The sequence below is a fragment of the Hippocampus comes genome, unplaced genomic scaffold, assembly GCF_001891065.2.
Source record: "Hippocampus comes isolate QL1 unplaced genomic scaffold, H_comes_QL1_v1.1 scaffold101, whole genome shotgun sequence".
Taxonomy (NCBI): Eukaryota; Metazoa; Chordata; class Actinopteri; order Syngnathiformes; family Syngnathidae; genus Hippocampus; species Hippocampus comes.
This window is the reverse complement of record NW_017805451.1, coordinates 83,399-98,180: the sequence shown is the minus strand read 5'-3', so window position 1 is coordinate 98,180 and position 14,782 is coordinate 83,399. Positions and strand designations below refer to the sequence as shown.

General features: G+C 43.9%; 1 protein-coding gene across 5 annotated transcripts in view; it reads left to right on the top strand.

Moving 5' to 3' along the window:
• Window positions 1-14,782, top strand: part of palm2akap2 (PALM2 and AKAP2 fusion) — a 73,879-nt gene that overhangs the window by 29,993 nt on the left and 29,104 nt on the right. For 3 of the 5 annotated variants that reach the window (XM_019874050.1, XM_019874048.1, XM_019874049.1), the window contains 4 exons: window positions 8,460-8,574; window positions 9,619-9,640; window positions 10,938-11,066; window positions 12,338-13,165. In XM_019874050.1, coding sequence (XP_019729609.1) covers window positions 8,460-8,574; window positions 9,619-9,640; window positions 10,938-11,066; window positions 12,338-13,165 — 1,094 coding nt within the window. Of the gene's footprint in view, window positions 1-5,145; window positions 5,423-8,459; window positions 8,575-9,618; window positions 9,641-10,937; window positions 11,067-12,337; window positions 13,166-14,782 lie in introns of those variants that run through there. The other 2 variants (XM_019874051.1, XM_019874052.1) reach the window with 2 other exon arrangements.

Sequence of the window (14,782 nt, the reverse complement as noted above, 5' to 3'; positions counted from 1 at the left end):
ATATATATATAAATAAATGACTAGCCAGTTCAGAGACACTCATTAACATTTCACTTTTGAACTCTGTTTATAATCCTGATCGTGGCGCCGACCCAGGCATACGGAGTCTCTCGGATTACTTCATCGTCCTTCATTTGGCGCCGTTTTCTTTCTTGTGATTCACATTCCAGTCATCCGTGTTCTCTCTCTGCGTTGGGTTAGGATTAGGGGTTGGATGTTTTCACTGCGGACGGTCCGTTGGACCAGTGGTTAGCGCGTCAACCTCACAGTGCAGAGGTACCGGGTTCGATTCTAGCTCCGGCCTCCTTGTATGGAGTTTGCATGTTCTCCCCGGGCCTACGTGGCTTTTCTCCGGGTACTCCGGTTTCCTCCCACATTCCAAAAACATGCATGGCAGGAGGACTGAACACTCTCAATTGTGATTGTGAGCGTGGATGGTTGTTCGTCTGTGTGCGCCCTGCGATTGGCTGGCAACCGGTTCAGGCTGCCCGAAGATGGCTGGGATCGGCTCCAGCAACCCCCGCGACCCTCGTGAGGATAAGCGGATCGGAAAATGGATGAATGGAAGGATGTTTTCACTGCCATCGGGAAATGACGTAACGATTTGGTGTGAATAACTTTCTTGTGCTTGCGAGGTGGATGTCGTAGCACTTTGAGCCCATTTGCTTCTATCCATCAATGTGCATACATAAAAGAGGCTTTGTTAACCACTAGCGACCGCCGCTTATCATCAGTGGTGAATTAACGGAAACCTCACTAGTGGCCACAGACGTCGGCATAACACTGGCACTAAAAGGTAAACAGCAGTCGTGAATGGTCAAAGCACTGTGGAGCAGACTTGGCACTTCCCTTCAGCTCAATAGTCTTGTTTGTTCCATTTTTTTTCGCAGTCAGGAGATATCCAATTTTGCGGTTTGTTTTACTTTCATTACGAAATGCACAAAGGTAACAGTTTACGTCCGACATTCTTGGATCAGCGTTAATGCGCTGCTTTTAAAGAGTGCTGTTTTCAAATCCTGTCTTATATGATGTCACAAGGTGGCGGTGTCGACATAGCAGTCCCAACTAGCATATACTACACATAAGCTTCACATAAATATTGTAAATAAAGCACATCTGTAACCAATAACTCTTTACTGAGCTCAGGAGTCCTTTTCACTCCTTAACGCTTTGTGGCTGTACAGTATCATCCCCACCCCCCCTTCCCCAATGGGACACAGCAGAATTTTCCCGTTTCAAGGCAGAAAAAGTTTTTGTTTGCAATGCATAACCACAGTTACGATGTGGAAGATTACCTTCCCTTAGTTATCATGGTGGAAGATTCTGTTAGAAAGGAGAACCAAAATGGACTTCACGGAAGCTGTTGTGATGGCGTCTACAATTTCCGATCCCCAAATATCCTGGAAACTCAGCAACCGCTACAGATTGGATTTCGGGATTGATTGCAAGGGATAAGGTATGAGCACTCACAAATCCTTCTCCTCGTAAACATTTTCAAATGAGCCCGCACGCCCTCCCCTGCTCTCTTACTAAATGCACAGAAGCCCCGGAGGCCTCCTCTCCCATCTTCTTTTTACAACTGTTAAACTCAGAACATGTGCGCCGGTGGACACTTTTATGATAGAAAGTGACTAAGACAAAGCCGAATCTTTTTTTAGGGGCCCTGGTGCCTTTTCACAGCCTTCTCAAGAGCAAAGAAAGGCTGCCAACACGTCATTTTGTTTTAAAGGAATGTACAATAGAAAAATACCATGAAACTTAGAAACAAATCAACATTTAGCTTTTCCATAGAGGAAGAGGCAAAACAAATATTTCAACGGTCACGATGAAAAAGATACATCAAGACAGGAAAACAACGGCATCTTTGTGTGAGTGTAAACCTTACGCTGGAAATAACAGAAAAGCAAGAGGAACAGCACGATCTTTGTGCTATCCACATATGGAAATCCCTCCTCCCCCTCGCCACCCCCAAAAAGGTCCTTTTGCACGATATTTTGGTCATAAACCAACTCGGGAAGCCTACAAAAGCGTCCCGGGTGGTGAAGAAAGAGGAGTCATTGTGTGCAGCAGAGGACGCTCACACTGCCTGAAGGACAAACTCGGAGTGCGCGAGTGTGGCGGCGGGAGTTTTACAAATATCCCTATCATTACATGGCCGAGCTAAGTAAACAAGAGAGAGATGAATACAGCGTAAAAGGCCCTTTTCACAATGTGCAAAGGCATTGACCTGACACGTACCCGTGCTGTGCTACATTTGGACTGCTGCTATTTCATGTTTTATTTAGCCACACTACAGAAGAGCAGAACGGTTTATATTTCCATGCAAATGCTGGATACCGTATTTTCCGCATTATAAGGCGCACCTAAAAGCATTCAATTTTCTCAAAAGCCGACAGTGCGCCTGATCTGATGAGCCTTCTGTGTGGATTAATAATCTGATTTCTTGGACGTAATATTTTAAATGTTCCGTAAAGCGCTTTGTTACAGCTCGAGCGGTTGCGAAAGCTCGACATAAATAAAGCTGTATTGTATTGTATTCCCTTTCGTGTAGCCCCATCCAGTGGATGCATAAGGCAACCATAGCCACTATTGTAGTATCTATACGCCTTATAATGCGGTGCGCCCTATATATGAAAACAGTTTTAAAATAGGCCATTCATTGAAGGTGCGCCTTATGTTCCAAAGCGCCTTATAGTGTGGAAAATACGGCACTTTATTTTTTTTTGCATATACCACTGACAATACCGTATCCCTGCACTAACCAGCTATGACATTAGGATATGGCACAATCCAATGACATCTAAGGCAAGAGCTGTACAGTTTCAAATGTCCAGCTTTTACAGAGATTGTCGGGTTATCGGTTTTCATTCCCTGATGTTTTTTTTGTTGTTTTTTTTTAAATCTTGTGTATCCAAAATATCAGACACAGCTCCAATAACTATGAGGCATTTTTCTCGTTGATGTTTTCCGTCATTCAAATGTTTCAACCACTCCTGCTATGACAGAAACATGGAAAGATATGTTTCATTTTATCTGACCATACAGTGTGCCATTTAACAGAATCATTTTAGCTTAATCCAAGCCATGCCAAACGAGACAAATTGAACCTCTGTGGTATATTGCACCTGTCCGACAGAAGCAAACTATACCTACTGCAGGAAATAACACGGAAACATTGCCTGTTCCACTTTACATCAGGCTTTGGAAATAATTATCTTTTTGCCCCCATGCAAGCATTGATGCTTGCATCATTTCTCAGCACGCTGCTTGTCAACCATTAAAACTGCTTCCAAATGTCAACGTTATGGTTTCCCGTTTGATCAGGGCCTTACATGCGACTCTTGCACTGAAAAAGAAGCTACATTAATAACATAGACTACTGTAGGTTTTAAAAAGATGAGACTTCGTTTTGAGTGACAACTGTCATAGAGGCTTTAGTTTAAGATTACCTGTACAGTAAGGGTGAGTAAATGTTTCTCCATCACCACCAGTGGCTTAAGCGAAACTTAAATGCCGTTTGGGTACCGAGCGCTGCGCGGTCTTGCTTTCATCCGTGCTCGCCCTCCTTCTGGTTGACCAAACAGCCGTGTAATTTGGACAAACTGATGCTGCTTGTCCTTTCGAGTGCGTTAGAAATAACACTGCAGACCAAATGCAAGGAGTCAAGTAATTTCCCAGGAGCAGGCAGCTTTATCTGAGAAACAAATGATCTTTCCAACCGAATTGGCAGAGAAATGAAATAGCGATAAGCATAGTGCAGCTAAGGCAGAAAACAAAGAGTATACTGCAGTGCGCTTCAGACATTATGTTTTAGAACTACTGGAGGTAGGTGACATCTTGATTCATGAGAAATGCGTTCTGATTTTTAGTGTTACCTCGTGAAGGGAATAACCCATCACCAAGCGAGCAGGTTTGAATAATGCATGAGCGTTTATGATTCTATAAAGCTGTGGTGTGGTGCGCAAGATTAAGTGCTTCATGGTGGTCTTTTCTATTAATTACACATTTACTATGAAAAGTGTGAACATAATAGGTGGGTCGCTTTCTGTCAGTTTTATAGGTCGTGAAGAAGGCGAGCGACAGATAAATATGCTACTGAAAATGTAAAGTGTGTTGGGCCGGGAGAGAGGAAAAAAAAATGAGCAAGTGAAAGTAAAAAAGACTTTTAAAACATCTGTGTGAATTGAATAAAGGCCAAACATATACTTTCTTATTTCTTTTTAAGAATGTGGAAAACAGCTTTGTGTATGGATAATATTATTAGCAGTAATGTTTGGAAGGCTTCCTCTGACATTCCAAAAACATGCTAGCTCGGTTCATTGAAGACTTTAAAGGCGTGAGCGTGCATACCGTAGTTGTCTGTTGATATCTCACAGTCAGCTGTAGAATACGTTTTCAGGGTCTATAAATAACGGACTGGTTTGCTACCTAAACACATTCAGGAAATGCTAATTGAATAAGATAAGATAACCTGTATTTGTCTCACACTGGGGAAATTTGCATATAAATATAAACCCCGTAGGGTTTTGAGGTCTGCAAATGTTTGAGCTTTGGGCTTTGAGGTCAATTAGTGGAGCCCAGGTTTCAATGCAAACATGGTGAAGCAGCATTTAGCTGCTAGGCTGTACGCAAATGGAATACTGTACATTGGCAGAAGTGACGTTAGACCCAAATATAGATGTCTATAAATCCGATTACGAGCTTTTCAGCATTTTTTTTTCTTTTAGACGTTTTAATAAGCTACCTTTATTGTCTTTGCTTTGCCTTTGAAGGTGTTGTGCTTGTGGTTTTGTGAAGCACATTGAGTTACCTTGTGTATGACATGTGCGATATGAATAAAACTGCCTTGCCTTGCCTATATTGTAAGTGGCCTGTGATTGGCTGGTGACCAGTACAGGATATGGATGGATGGAATATCTGATGAACCAGCAAAGAAAAGGTTCCCTTCCAAAATGCGAAAGTTGATATATTGATGGAAGGGAAATAGATTTGAGACTTTTACAAGAGCAGAAAAGTCATCTTTTTTTTTTTTTCACTTGTGAAATTCTTGGGCACATGTTGGCTCGCTGGCACCGCTTGCTGAGGCTTACCTCAACCAATGTGATCTTTCCAGCAGCTCCCTCGCATCTTGGAAACTGGCTCCCAAGAGAACAAGTACACCCAGAAGGAAAGTTCACAAACAGCACACATGAATTACGGTGTAAAAATACTCGCTTCTCTACCGCGTGGTTAGAGCTTCTCCTTCTTCCTCCGTAGCGTCAGTCTTTTGGATCGCCTGGGAATCTTCAACGCATGTGGGCATATGCACACACTCCACCGCCACCACATAAAATCAGAAATGCACTCTTCCTTGTCCTTTATGATGTGGAAATCTGGGCGTATCCATGGCAACTAGCCTGCGGCTGGCTCTCAAGGCGGGACGGTAACGTTGACACCGGGTTCGTTTTTAGCATCGCCGCTGCTTATACGACACAAAATTGTAGAAAATCATCTGTCCTTAATGGACAATGATCGAAAGAGTAGTGGAAAAAAAAGTAATAATAATAATGATGAGAAATGAGTAAACAATACCATGGAGGATGACAGGACAGTGTTTCCTCAGCCCCTTTGCTGCCATGCAGTCTTGGTCATGTATCTGGTGTGGTCACTAGGGGGTGCTAGTCGCAAATAATAGTCAACTCTATGTGCTGCTTAGTCAAGGACCATGGAGGGGGAAGAGTCATTACTTGTGATGCAGTGCGAGTCGAGATGGAGGCATGAAGCATGTGGTTTTCTCAGGGATCGGCTTTTTTAAAAAAATTTTATTTTATTTTTTTTTAAACAAAGCACAGCATCAAAGAGGTCTTTCCCAACCTTTGCGCCACATGAGAGTTCACCAGCGGTGACACGGGAAATGGTCTAATAAATTGTCCAAAAACCATTTAGCAGTAAAAATATGTTTGTATATGGTTGGCACGGCGGTCGACTGATTAGCACGTCGGCCTCACAGTGCAGTGTTGCAGGGTTCGATTACGGCTCCGGCCTTACTGTGTGGAGTTGGCGTGGTCTCCCCGTGTGGGTTTTCTCCGGGTACTCCGGTTTCCTCCCACATTCCAAAAACATGCAATGGGAGTCTAATGGAATACTCTAAATTGTCCCTAGGTGTGATTGTGAGCGTAAATGGTTGTTCATTCTAACTCTTATAATTAAACTCATTGGTTCTTTTATCTCATTTTTTTAAAAAAAACCTTGTGCGAGAACCTTGAGCTCACAAACAAACACAACGTAACTCCTCGGTTTATAAAGGAAACAAGAGGAACGAGAGAACCAAGGACAGATGGCTCAAGTGCCCATTGGTAAAAGTGTCAAACTCAAGGCCCGGGGGCCAGATCCGGCCCGCCGGATGATTTTATGTGGCCCGCAAAAGCAAATCATGTGTGTCAATTTGCTAAAATCTGCACCGAAATGTCAAATTGTCATGTGTAATAAACAATGTTGAGATCTTGCAGTCATTTTGTTACCCTGTTTACACTCACTTTCACAATAATTGAACAAACTCTTATAATTGACTTGACTGATATTTCCAAACTAGTAATTTATTCATTTGTTTTGCTCAAGTTATAATTTTGTGGTTTCACTTTCACAACGGCCGTCCGAGGGAAGAGGCAACTCCAAATTGGTCCGCGACTAAAATGAATTTGGTAAATATAGTCCTGCTGTCTTCGAAAGATTTGCATGCTGCTCATTATCCTTGTTTGGGATTCAAAAGTTGGCACGCTGCTCATTTTAGCAGCAAGTTATTGCGTCCATTGTCCAACAAAACCGGGTTTCAAACTATTGTTTCACTGCAGTGCCGCCGTCTAGAGCTGCGGAGACTTCTCATTTTCTTTTAACTGCTCTGGAATACCAAAGCCCAGAATATCGAGTCCATTTAGTTTGTCACAAACATAATTACGTGATGCTTGACCACGAAACCATCACCCTGATGTCTCTGAAAAATGTCACAGATAAAACTGTCCACTGAATCGAAAGCCTGTCAGATCAACACTGAATAAAACTGCTTTGGATGCCAAAATGAAGGAACGATCTCCGCTTCTTGTGGAAAAAATGCGGCAAGAGCAACGGTTTATGGCAGCGTGATGAAGCCAAAGGTCTTCTTTTTGTCACAGAGAACGATGGCACGCATTCGCATTCTTTGAATCCCAGAGGAGTGCACGAAAGTGTAGCAAGTGCTGGCAGGCTGTGAGGAAGCAACGGCGGTTCTCCTCCCTGACCGTTTCCTCCTTTTGTTTTTACATCCATCATGTCCCCAAGTGTGAGTGTGTTTCATGGCTCTGACACGTCAGCGTCTGACTGTGTCCTAAATGTGATCCAGAATTCTCTCCGTTTGGAGATGTCGCCACAGTCCTCATGCTGCAACATGAAGTCGAATTTCTCGGGTTCAACAAAATCCGTTCTGCGATGCCTGCTAGGTTGTGTTCATCCGACCTGTAATTGACTGGCAACCCACTCTAGGTCAATCCACCGTCTTTTGCCCAAACTCAGCTAAAGATAGGCTGCAGCTCACTTGCTCGTGTAAATGGATGGATGGAAATACTTGAGAGGTTGCAATGTGTGTCAAGTGACTTCCTCCAAATCTAAACTGGTACTTAAGCTCTGATATACACTTTGAAAGATAACAAATGGGATTAGTACTGCAGCATGGTTTGGATGAATTGTGTAATTGTTGATCTGTCACGGAGGATTATTTCCGTCTCTCTCAGGATAAACTGTTTTGAGCCTTTACAATGCGATGCTGCTGTTTGACAAAATATGCTTTTTGTCAACGTAGGCTGTCTTCCTGAACAAGCGCAATTAATGCCATCTTGCCACAAGAGCAAACTGTCAAGCAGAACAGATTTTTTTTTTGGGAGCGGTGGGGGGGGGGGGGCAGGTTGACATCCAAACGTTTTCATGTACAGAAAAATTTAAGTACTCAAAGGCCACTGACATTCATCAGCTTTTATTTATGTCGCATGCTAAAACTCATCCATGAGCAACGTCTGTAAATTATGCTAATTCGACCTTGACCTCTTATTATGTAAAAGAAAAAAAAAGAGCAAGGTGATTTATAAAAAAGTCAAGAATTTTTTTTAGGATCTTGGGGTGGTTAGCGTCCCACTAGATGAGCTCCACCTCTGAAATGAACTGCAGCACAGTCAAATTTTCACATTGGTAACCAAAACAAGAAGCCTCCTAACCAAGCTGACATTGACACAGAGCAGAAAGCGGTCCAAATAATTATAATTCCTGCCCTTTGTGACTATTTTAGATGTAAATAGTTAAATAAAAGCTTGATATGAAACTATCAAGAATTTAGACCGTGTGCAAAAATGGAGCTCGTCTGTACAATCCGCCCTTGTATCATACGTGCTGAAAATTAGTCCAGATGTCCCATCTCTCCATTATAGACTCAAAGTGTGCTATTTGTTTGTTTGTAGGCTGGAATCTGAAATCGGTACGCTTGAGAGTGAGGAATCTCTGATCTCAGCTAAAGAGCGGGCTTTACGGGAACGCCTCAAGGAGACGGAACGCTCAATAGAAGATCTGCAGAAGGTACAAAGCATGAACTTACAAATATATATATATATATATATATATATATATATATATATATATACATATATAAAATAAACTTTATAGTATATGTTTTTATGTATTTATAGGTACATCTTAACTTGCAAAGGCTAATTGTGACATGTACATTGTTTCAATTGAAATTTAATCCAATTGAGCACAACAGGTACAATTTACTCCACAATCTTAACATGCTCCAGTCGAGGAGCTGTGGCCAAAATTTTTATGATATAAAGATGTACCTAGGATTAAATGCCTGTTTTCTTTCACTTGAACTTTTTTTTTTCTTCGATTTGAATGAATTCATTCCATGGATAGTCAGATATGATCTGTTCAAGGGTGCTGGTGTACCTCCGATTGATACTTGAGAAAACGTGGCAATTTTAAACAATGAGTATGGAAATAATCTATTCTGCAAATGATCAAACTATTGTCAACAGTGCGCGTAAACTGCTAGAGTAATTGAATGAGCTATTAGGGATTTAAATAACAGATTGCAATCTTAGTCAATCAGGCATAGCATGGTCACCAACTTGCATTCAATCTGGGAAAGTGAGCACAATTTAGTGCCCGTTATTTGAGATATTAATAAATCAGGCCCTATAACAAACAAAACCCTCCAGCCTCTTTATTCATGCCCAATGCAAGTCTAGCGCAAAGTGCAATCCAACTGTACGGAAGAGTGGAGTTTTATTTCCTTTGGCATTATTGTGTGTGTGCGTGTGTGTGTGTGTGTGTGTGTGTGTGTGTGTGTGTGTGTGTGTGTGTGTGTGTATATATATATATATATATATATATATATATTGCTTAACACCCCTCGTTGATAACGTTTCTTTGGAATATGTGTTGCAAAAAGGTCCAAAAAGCCAAACATCTGCATTTTAATGATTGACTCAAGGCATGTTTCATTTGAAGTTTTATGCGACTTTCAAGATACAAATTCCATTTTACCATATGTAGCAAATGAGATGATGAAGCGAACAAAATTACAGGGATTGATGAGGTTTTTGTTCTCTATTTCAGAGTCTGATGGCCAATGACGGAGGTATGATCAATGACACACACACATGCCCGAGTATACACCTTAATTCAACAGACCCCGATTTGATGGATTTCGTATTTAACGGATACAAAACAGTGTCCGTTCCTGTCAAAGGCAACACATGGACACACCTGTATGTGGCGGCCATGTTAGTGGAGACAACAGCTCTTAAAAATTGACCAGCTAGATGCCATTATCCCACTAAACTAAAGCACCAGCAATTCAAGTTTGGATACACTTAAAAAGTTTCAAACAATTTTAAGAATTAAAAAAATATATTTATTTCGAATAGCTTAGTCCCATATTGGGATTTTTTTTTGCCTGCGGAAAAAAAAGTTACAAAACAAATTTGTAATGTATTGAGCGTTTACATGTCATGAAACAAGTCGATTTCAATTTAACAGACAATCAGCTTTTATGGGCGACCTTTCCCCCTATTGGTCCATTCCTATTCCGCTGTACACATTATCTGCACATTGTCACCTTAATAGCATCGTTGTTCCTCTCAAGGGTGTCACTCACTGTTGTTTCCAAATGTGTGTGCATGTGCCAGTGTGCCTTTGTTTGGATAATAATCTCGCTGAGGCAGGAGCGATTCGGGCCAGAGAGCACCCATGAACTTGCAAACACACACTCCGATTGCCACGGATAGAGCACATAGACATGCAGTATAGAGTAACGCTGCACACTCGCACTAAAAAACACACACACACACACACACACACACACTCACACACACACACACACACACACACAAACACACCCTGCTCAGCAAGACTATTGACGCTCAAACTCACACAAGGCCATGACTCTGCAGCCTGCAGTCGCTGGCTTTATCCCCCCACTATTCTCCAAAAAGCCCTGTGAGCCCCTGCCGCTTTGTTCTTCCTATCACACGCACATGCAAACACACACACACACACACACACACACACACACACACACACACACACACACACACACACACACACTCGCACACATTTACATTTTTTGCTGCATAAGCACATGAACCTCTAGGGTGCTCCAGTTGCCGTGGACACAAAAGTGAGACAAGTGTGTGTGTGTGTGTGTGTGTGTGTGTGTGTGTGTGTGTGTGTGCTGGTGGTGAGGCAGTGCATAGTTTACTTCATCACTTGTGTTTATTTGTGTACCCAGTGTGTGTGCGTGTGTGTGCGTGTGTGTGTGTGTGTGTGTGTGTGTGTGTGTGTGTGTGTGTGTGTGTGCTACTCTGCCCCCAACATCACTGACAGTCTTTCGCACTGACCTCCCTCCACCCCCTCCCCTTTGTGCTCGTGCTCAGTGGAGGCCACCGACTGTACATCCGCTCCTCTCTCGAGCGGCGCGGATCTCGATCGCGAGCAACTATCCCTGGCCACGCAGCCCCGGAGCAGCCCACCTGCGCCTGGAGAGAAGGCAGCACTGAGACCCGGTAAGGATGGAGACGATGACAAGGGCGAGGGGAGAGGAGCGGAGGGGAGGGAGGTGGTTCTGTGAGGGATGATGAAAGGGCATCGACGGTTTGGTAGAAAGCCAAGTTGGATCAGACACACACAGGGCACAAAGACAGACAGGTTAGTACCTAAGTATACATGCTAATTAAAGTCAGGCATCATTCTATGCTAAATAAAAACCTTGGAACAGCAGAGCACGAACAGTGAAATACATACTCAGTCATTGACAGATTTTTCTCATTCCTACACTTGCCAAAGATTTCCTGGTGGCTACTTATCATTTGTAGATTTCAGTTAGTGTTTTTGCACAAGCTTAACTATAGCAACACTAAGCAAGCAATGTTTTCATCACTTTTTTTTTTTCAAACGTTGCTCAAGTTGTTCATCTTATAAATCTTAGAAATATAGAATATAGAAATTGCCTGAATGTAATTAATTGCATTTTTTTTTTTGGATAAAAGTACGCTTGATGGACTCGTCTTGGGGCAATTCAAAAGTGGTGTGAAACAAATCTCTGCTTTCAACAATTTGGGGAAATCACGGAAGGCTGGTGCCCAGCGCACAAAGCAGTGTCCATGAAGGCCACGCGTTGATGGTGAATCATTTCAGAGCCCTGACCACAACCCCATCAAAAAAACGACAGCAAAGATTGGTGCAACATTAAAATAGTTACATGAGAGAGTCAAATATTGGAAGCGAGATAACTATACACGTCACAGTTTTTAACATTTGAACTAACTGTCGAAATGCGTGTGTTGTACTTGACTAATACCACACAGCACGCGTATCCCACAGCATGCACTAAATATCTCTGCGACTATCATGATGTATGTTGTAGTACCTCAACTGACCTGTGAGAGGTACTGTGGTGCCGCCATCCATCCAGGCTAACAGAAAATACCAAGAAGAAGAAATAGGAGAAGTTGGGCAACGTGTTAACTCGGTATTCCGTTTTAGGACCAACTGTCATTACATTTGTAGCAAAAGTCGACACTGACGATGCCTCTCTGACTGTGTCAGTTCAAACAAAATGTTGTTATATTTGTAAAAGTAATAATTTGATACACTTATATTGACGTCTTATGCAAGCGGCCTTCAGGCTAAGCATTGTAACACTGAAGGTTTTTCAGTCTCCTGTGTGCCCCCATCTTCACGCTTGACTCCTTCCACCTTCTCCAACCCCGCACTCTTCCTTCACCCCCCGCCCCCCTCACCCCTTTCCTCATTCCCTCCTCCCCCCTTCTAACAGCAATGTTTGCCATGGAGATCAACGTGCAGCACGACCCTCAGACCGGCGAACAGCGCATCCTGTCAGCGAACCGCATGAACCCGTCAGAAGCGGGCTCGCGCGGTGTCAAGATCTACGACGACGGCAGGAAAGTCGTCTACGAAGTCACGAGCTGCGGGGGGGTGTCCACGACCTCGGTGGAGAACGGGTGGAGCTCCTCGCGGGTCGACCAGCTAATCCAGAGAGCGGCTAGATCTGGCGAAGGGGGAGATGAAAGGAGGGCTCAGGTATTGGTTACCCCCGCTGCCCCACAGGCCGATGCCTCGCCGACGGCTACGGACGATCTGTCCCCACCATCCTGCGCCCCGCCCTCCATCCCATCGAGCCCACCTGCCCAGGTCACCCTGCAGAGAGAGACTCGGCTCGGCATGATGCCCCCATCCTCGGCTCCTATCGTGACGCAGCCCGGCCCATCAGCCCAGCCGGGACCAGAAGTTAGCTCCGTGCCCCGAGCCAGCGCCGAGCATCCGGTCACCATGGTGTTCCTGGGCTACCAGGACCTGGAAGACACGAGCGAGAGCCGGCGGCTGCTCGGTTTCGACGGCGCCGTCAAGGCCGAGGTGGTGCTGATCGATGAAGATGACGAGAAGTCCCTGAGGGAGAAGACGGTCACCGACCTGTCCATCATCGACGGCACGGCGGCCGACCTCGTGTCGGGCCGGCCGGTCACATCCGAGGCCGCCAGCACAGAACTCTCGTCGGACGGCCGCGAGCACGACAGCGCCGCCTCGCCGCCGCCAAACCCCGAAGCCAACAAAGCCCCGCCTCCCGGTCTCACCCCTGCCACAGGTACAGACAAGAGGAAACGCTGCAAGTGCTGCATAGTCATGTGACTGAATCTTCTGCTTCCTTTTTATTTTTACCCACAACACCCCTCTTTTCCCTCTGTCTTTGGATGGCTACTAACCGAAGCCTCTTCTCTACTGGACTCTGAGCGGCTGCCACACACACGCACACGCACACACGTTAACGCCTTCACTCAGTCGTGCATTTCTGGAGTTATTTTTTTGTTTTGTTTTTTTATCCTTTGTGCCAACACGGTGGCTCTGACCTCCTGACGGTTTAATTCAACAAATTCAAACCAATCAGCAGGAACTCATCTGTTATAATGCTGCTGCGGTCATTGCGAACAAAGACAGATCGATGGAGAAACTTCCATGTTTGTTTGCCAAGCAAGGCTCGAATATGCTATTCCAGTCTCGATTTCACAGACAGCTCGCTGTCGCGTTTCTAAGCAAACACTATTGAGCCACACAAGGACCTTCAGCAAAACAGGTCATAAAACACTAAATTATAACAATAATATAATAAATATATGTCACTTTTTTTCCCCTTGAATTCCTTTTACCCAAACAAACACACTCACGATTTAAAGAAACAGAGTTGCGTGGAGAAAGTGCGTGTGTCTGTGGCGGGCAAGACGGGGGAGGGTCCTTGTTGCCTTGGTTTCTTCATGTGCCTCTATTATTCTTCCACCTGAATAGTCGTAGCCAAACAACTCAACAATTAGGTTTTCTACGATGATATTGATTTTAGTTAGCTTTTATCGGAATAGTTTTTGTCTATTTGTTTTGGAAAACCAAATCCAGATCATTTTTGGAGATGCTTCTTTCGATACAAAAGTGAGGTTCAACGAGTTGTTTCTTGTTGTTTCCACCAACTTGAGCTATTCCACCGATGAAGTTATTTCCTCCCATTCAATCCCTTCCTATCTCAGCAGCCAATAAGAAGCCATGAAACACCTTAGGAATTGTGCAGCCATTTCTGTCTCGGTGTATCTGATACTACAAATTCATGTCCATGAACAAATCCCACTGGTGACTGCACATCAACCACCTGAATGGTGGTATTGTGGAAAGCACGTCTCCATCACAGGATGAAGCAGAAACATGCATGTTAGCTTAACCGAACACTCTAAATTGTCCATAGGTGTGAATGTGAGTTTCAATGATTGTCGATGTGCCCAGTGACTTGAAAGGCGACCGAGGTGTACCTAACCTCTCGCTCAAAGTCAGCTGGCGATTGGCGTCCGTTTGCCACAACACCAATGAAGACAAACGCTGTAGAAAATGGATGGATAGGGAACCACCGGTCTTGCGTAAGGCAACTTTTAATGTCATTTAAGTTGTCCGCCAGAGCTTCAGAGGACCACCACGACACTGCCAGCTCGTCGTTTACATTGGTGCTACAATAACGTGGTCTTGGATAACATCTTTTATATTCATACAGAGTACACAGTACAGCTGATTGTCTTGGTCGGAGGCCAGCAGAACTTGCAAAAGCAACAATCATCCACGTCAGGTTCAGGGCTAATTAATTCATTTCAGTACCAGCCAATTCTGGACCAAGTCTGAAAAGACGTTTAAAAACGTCTTTGGGAGTGAATGAGTTAACTCTAATGTGTCA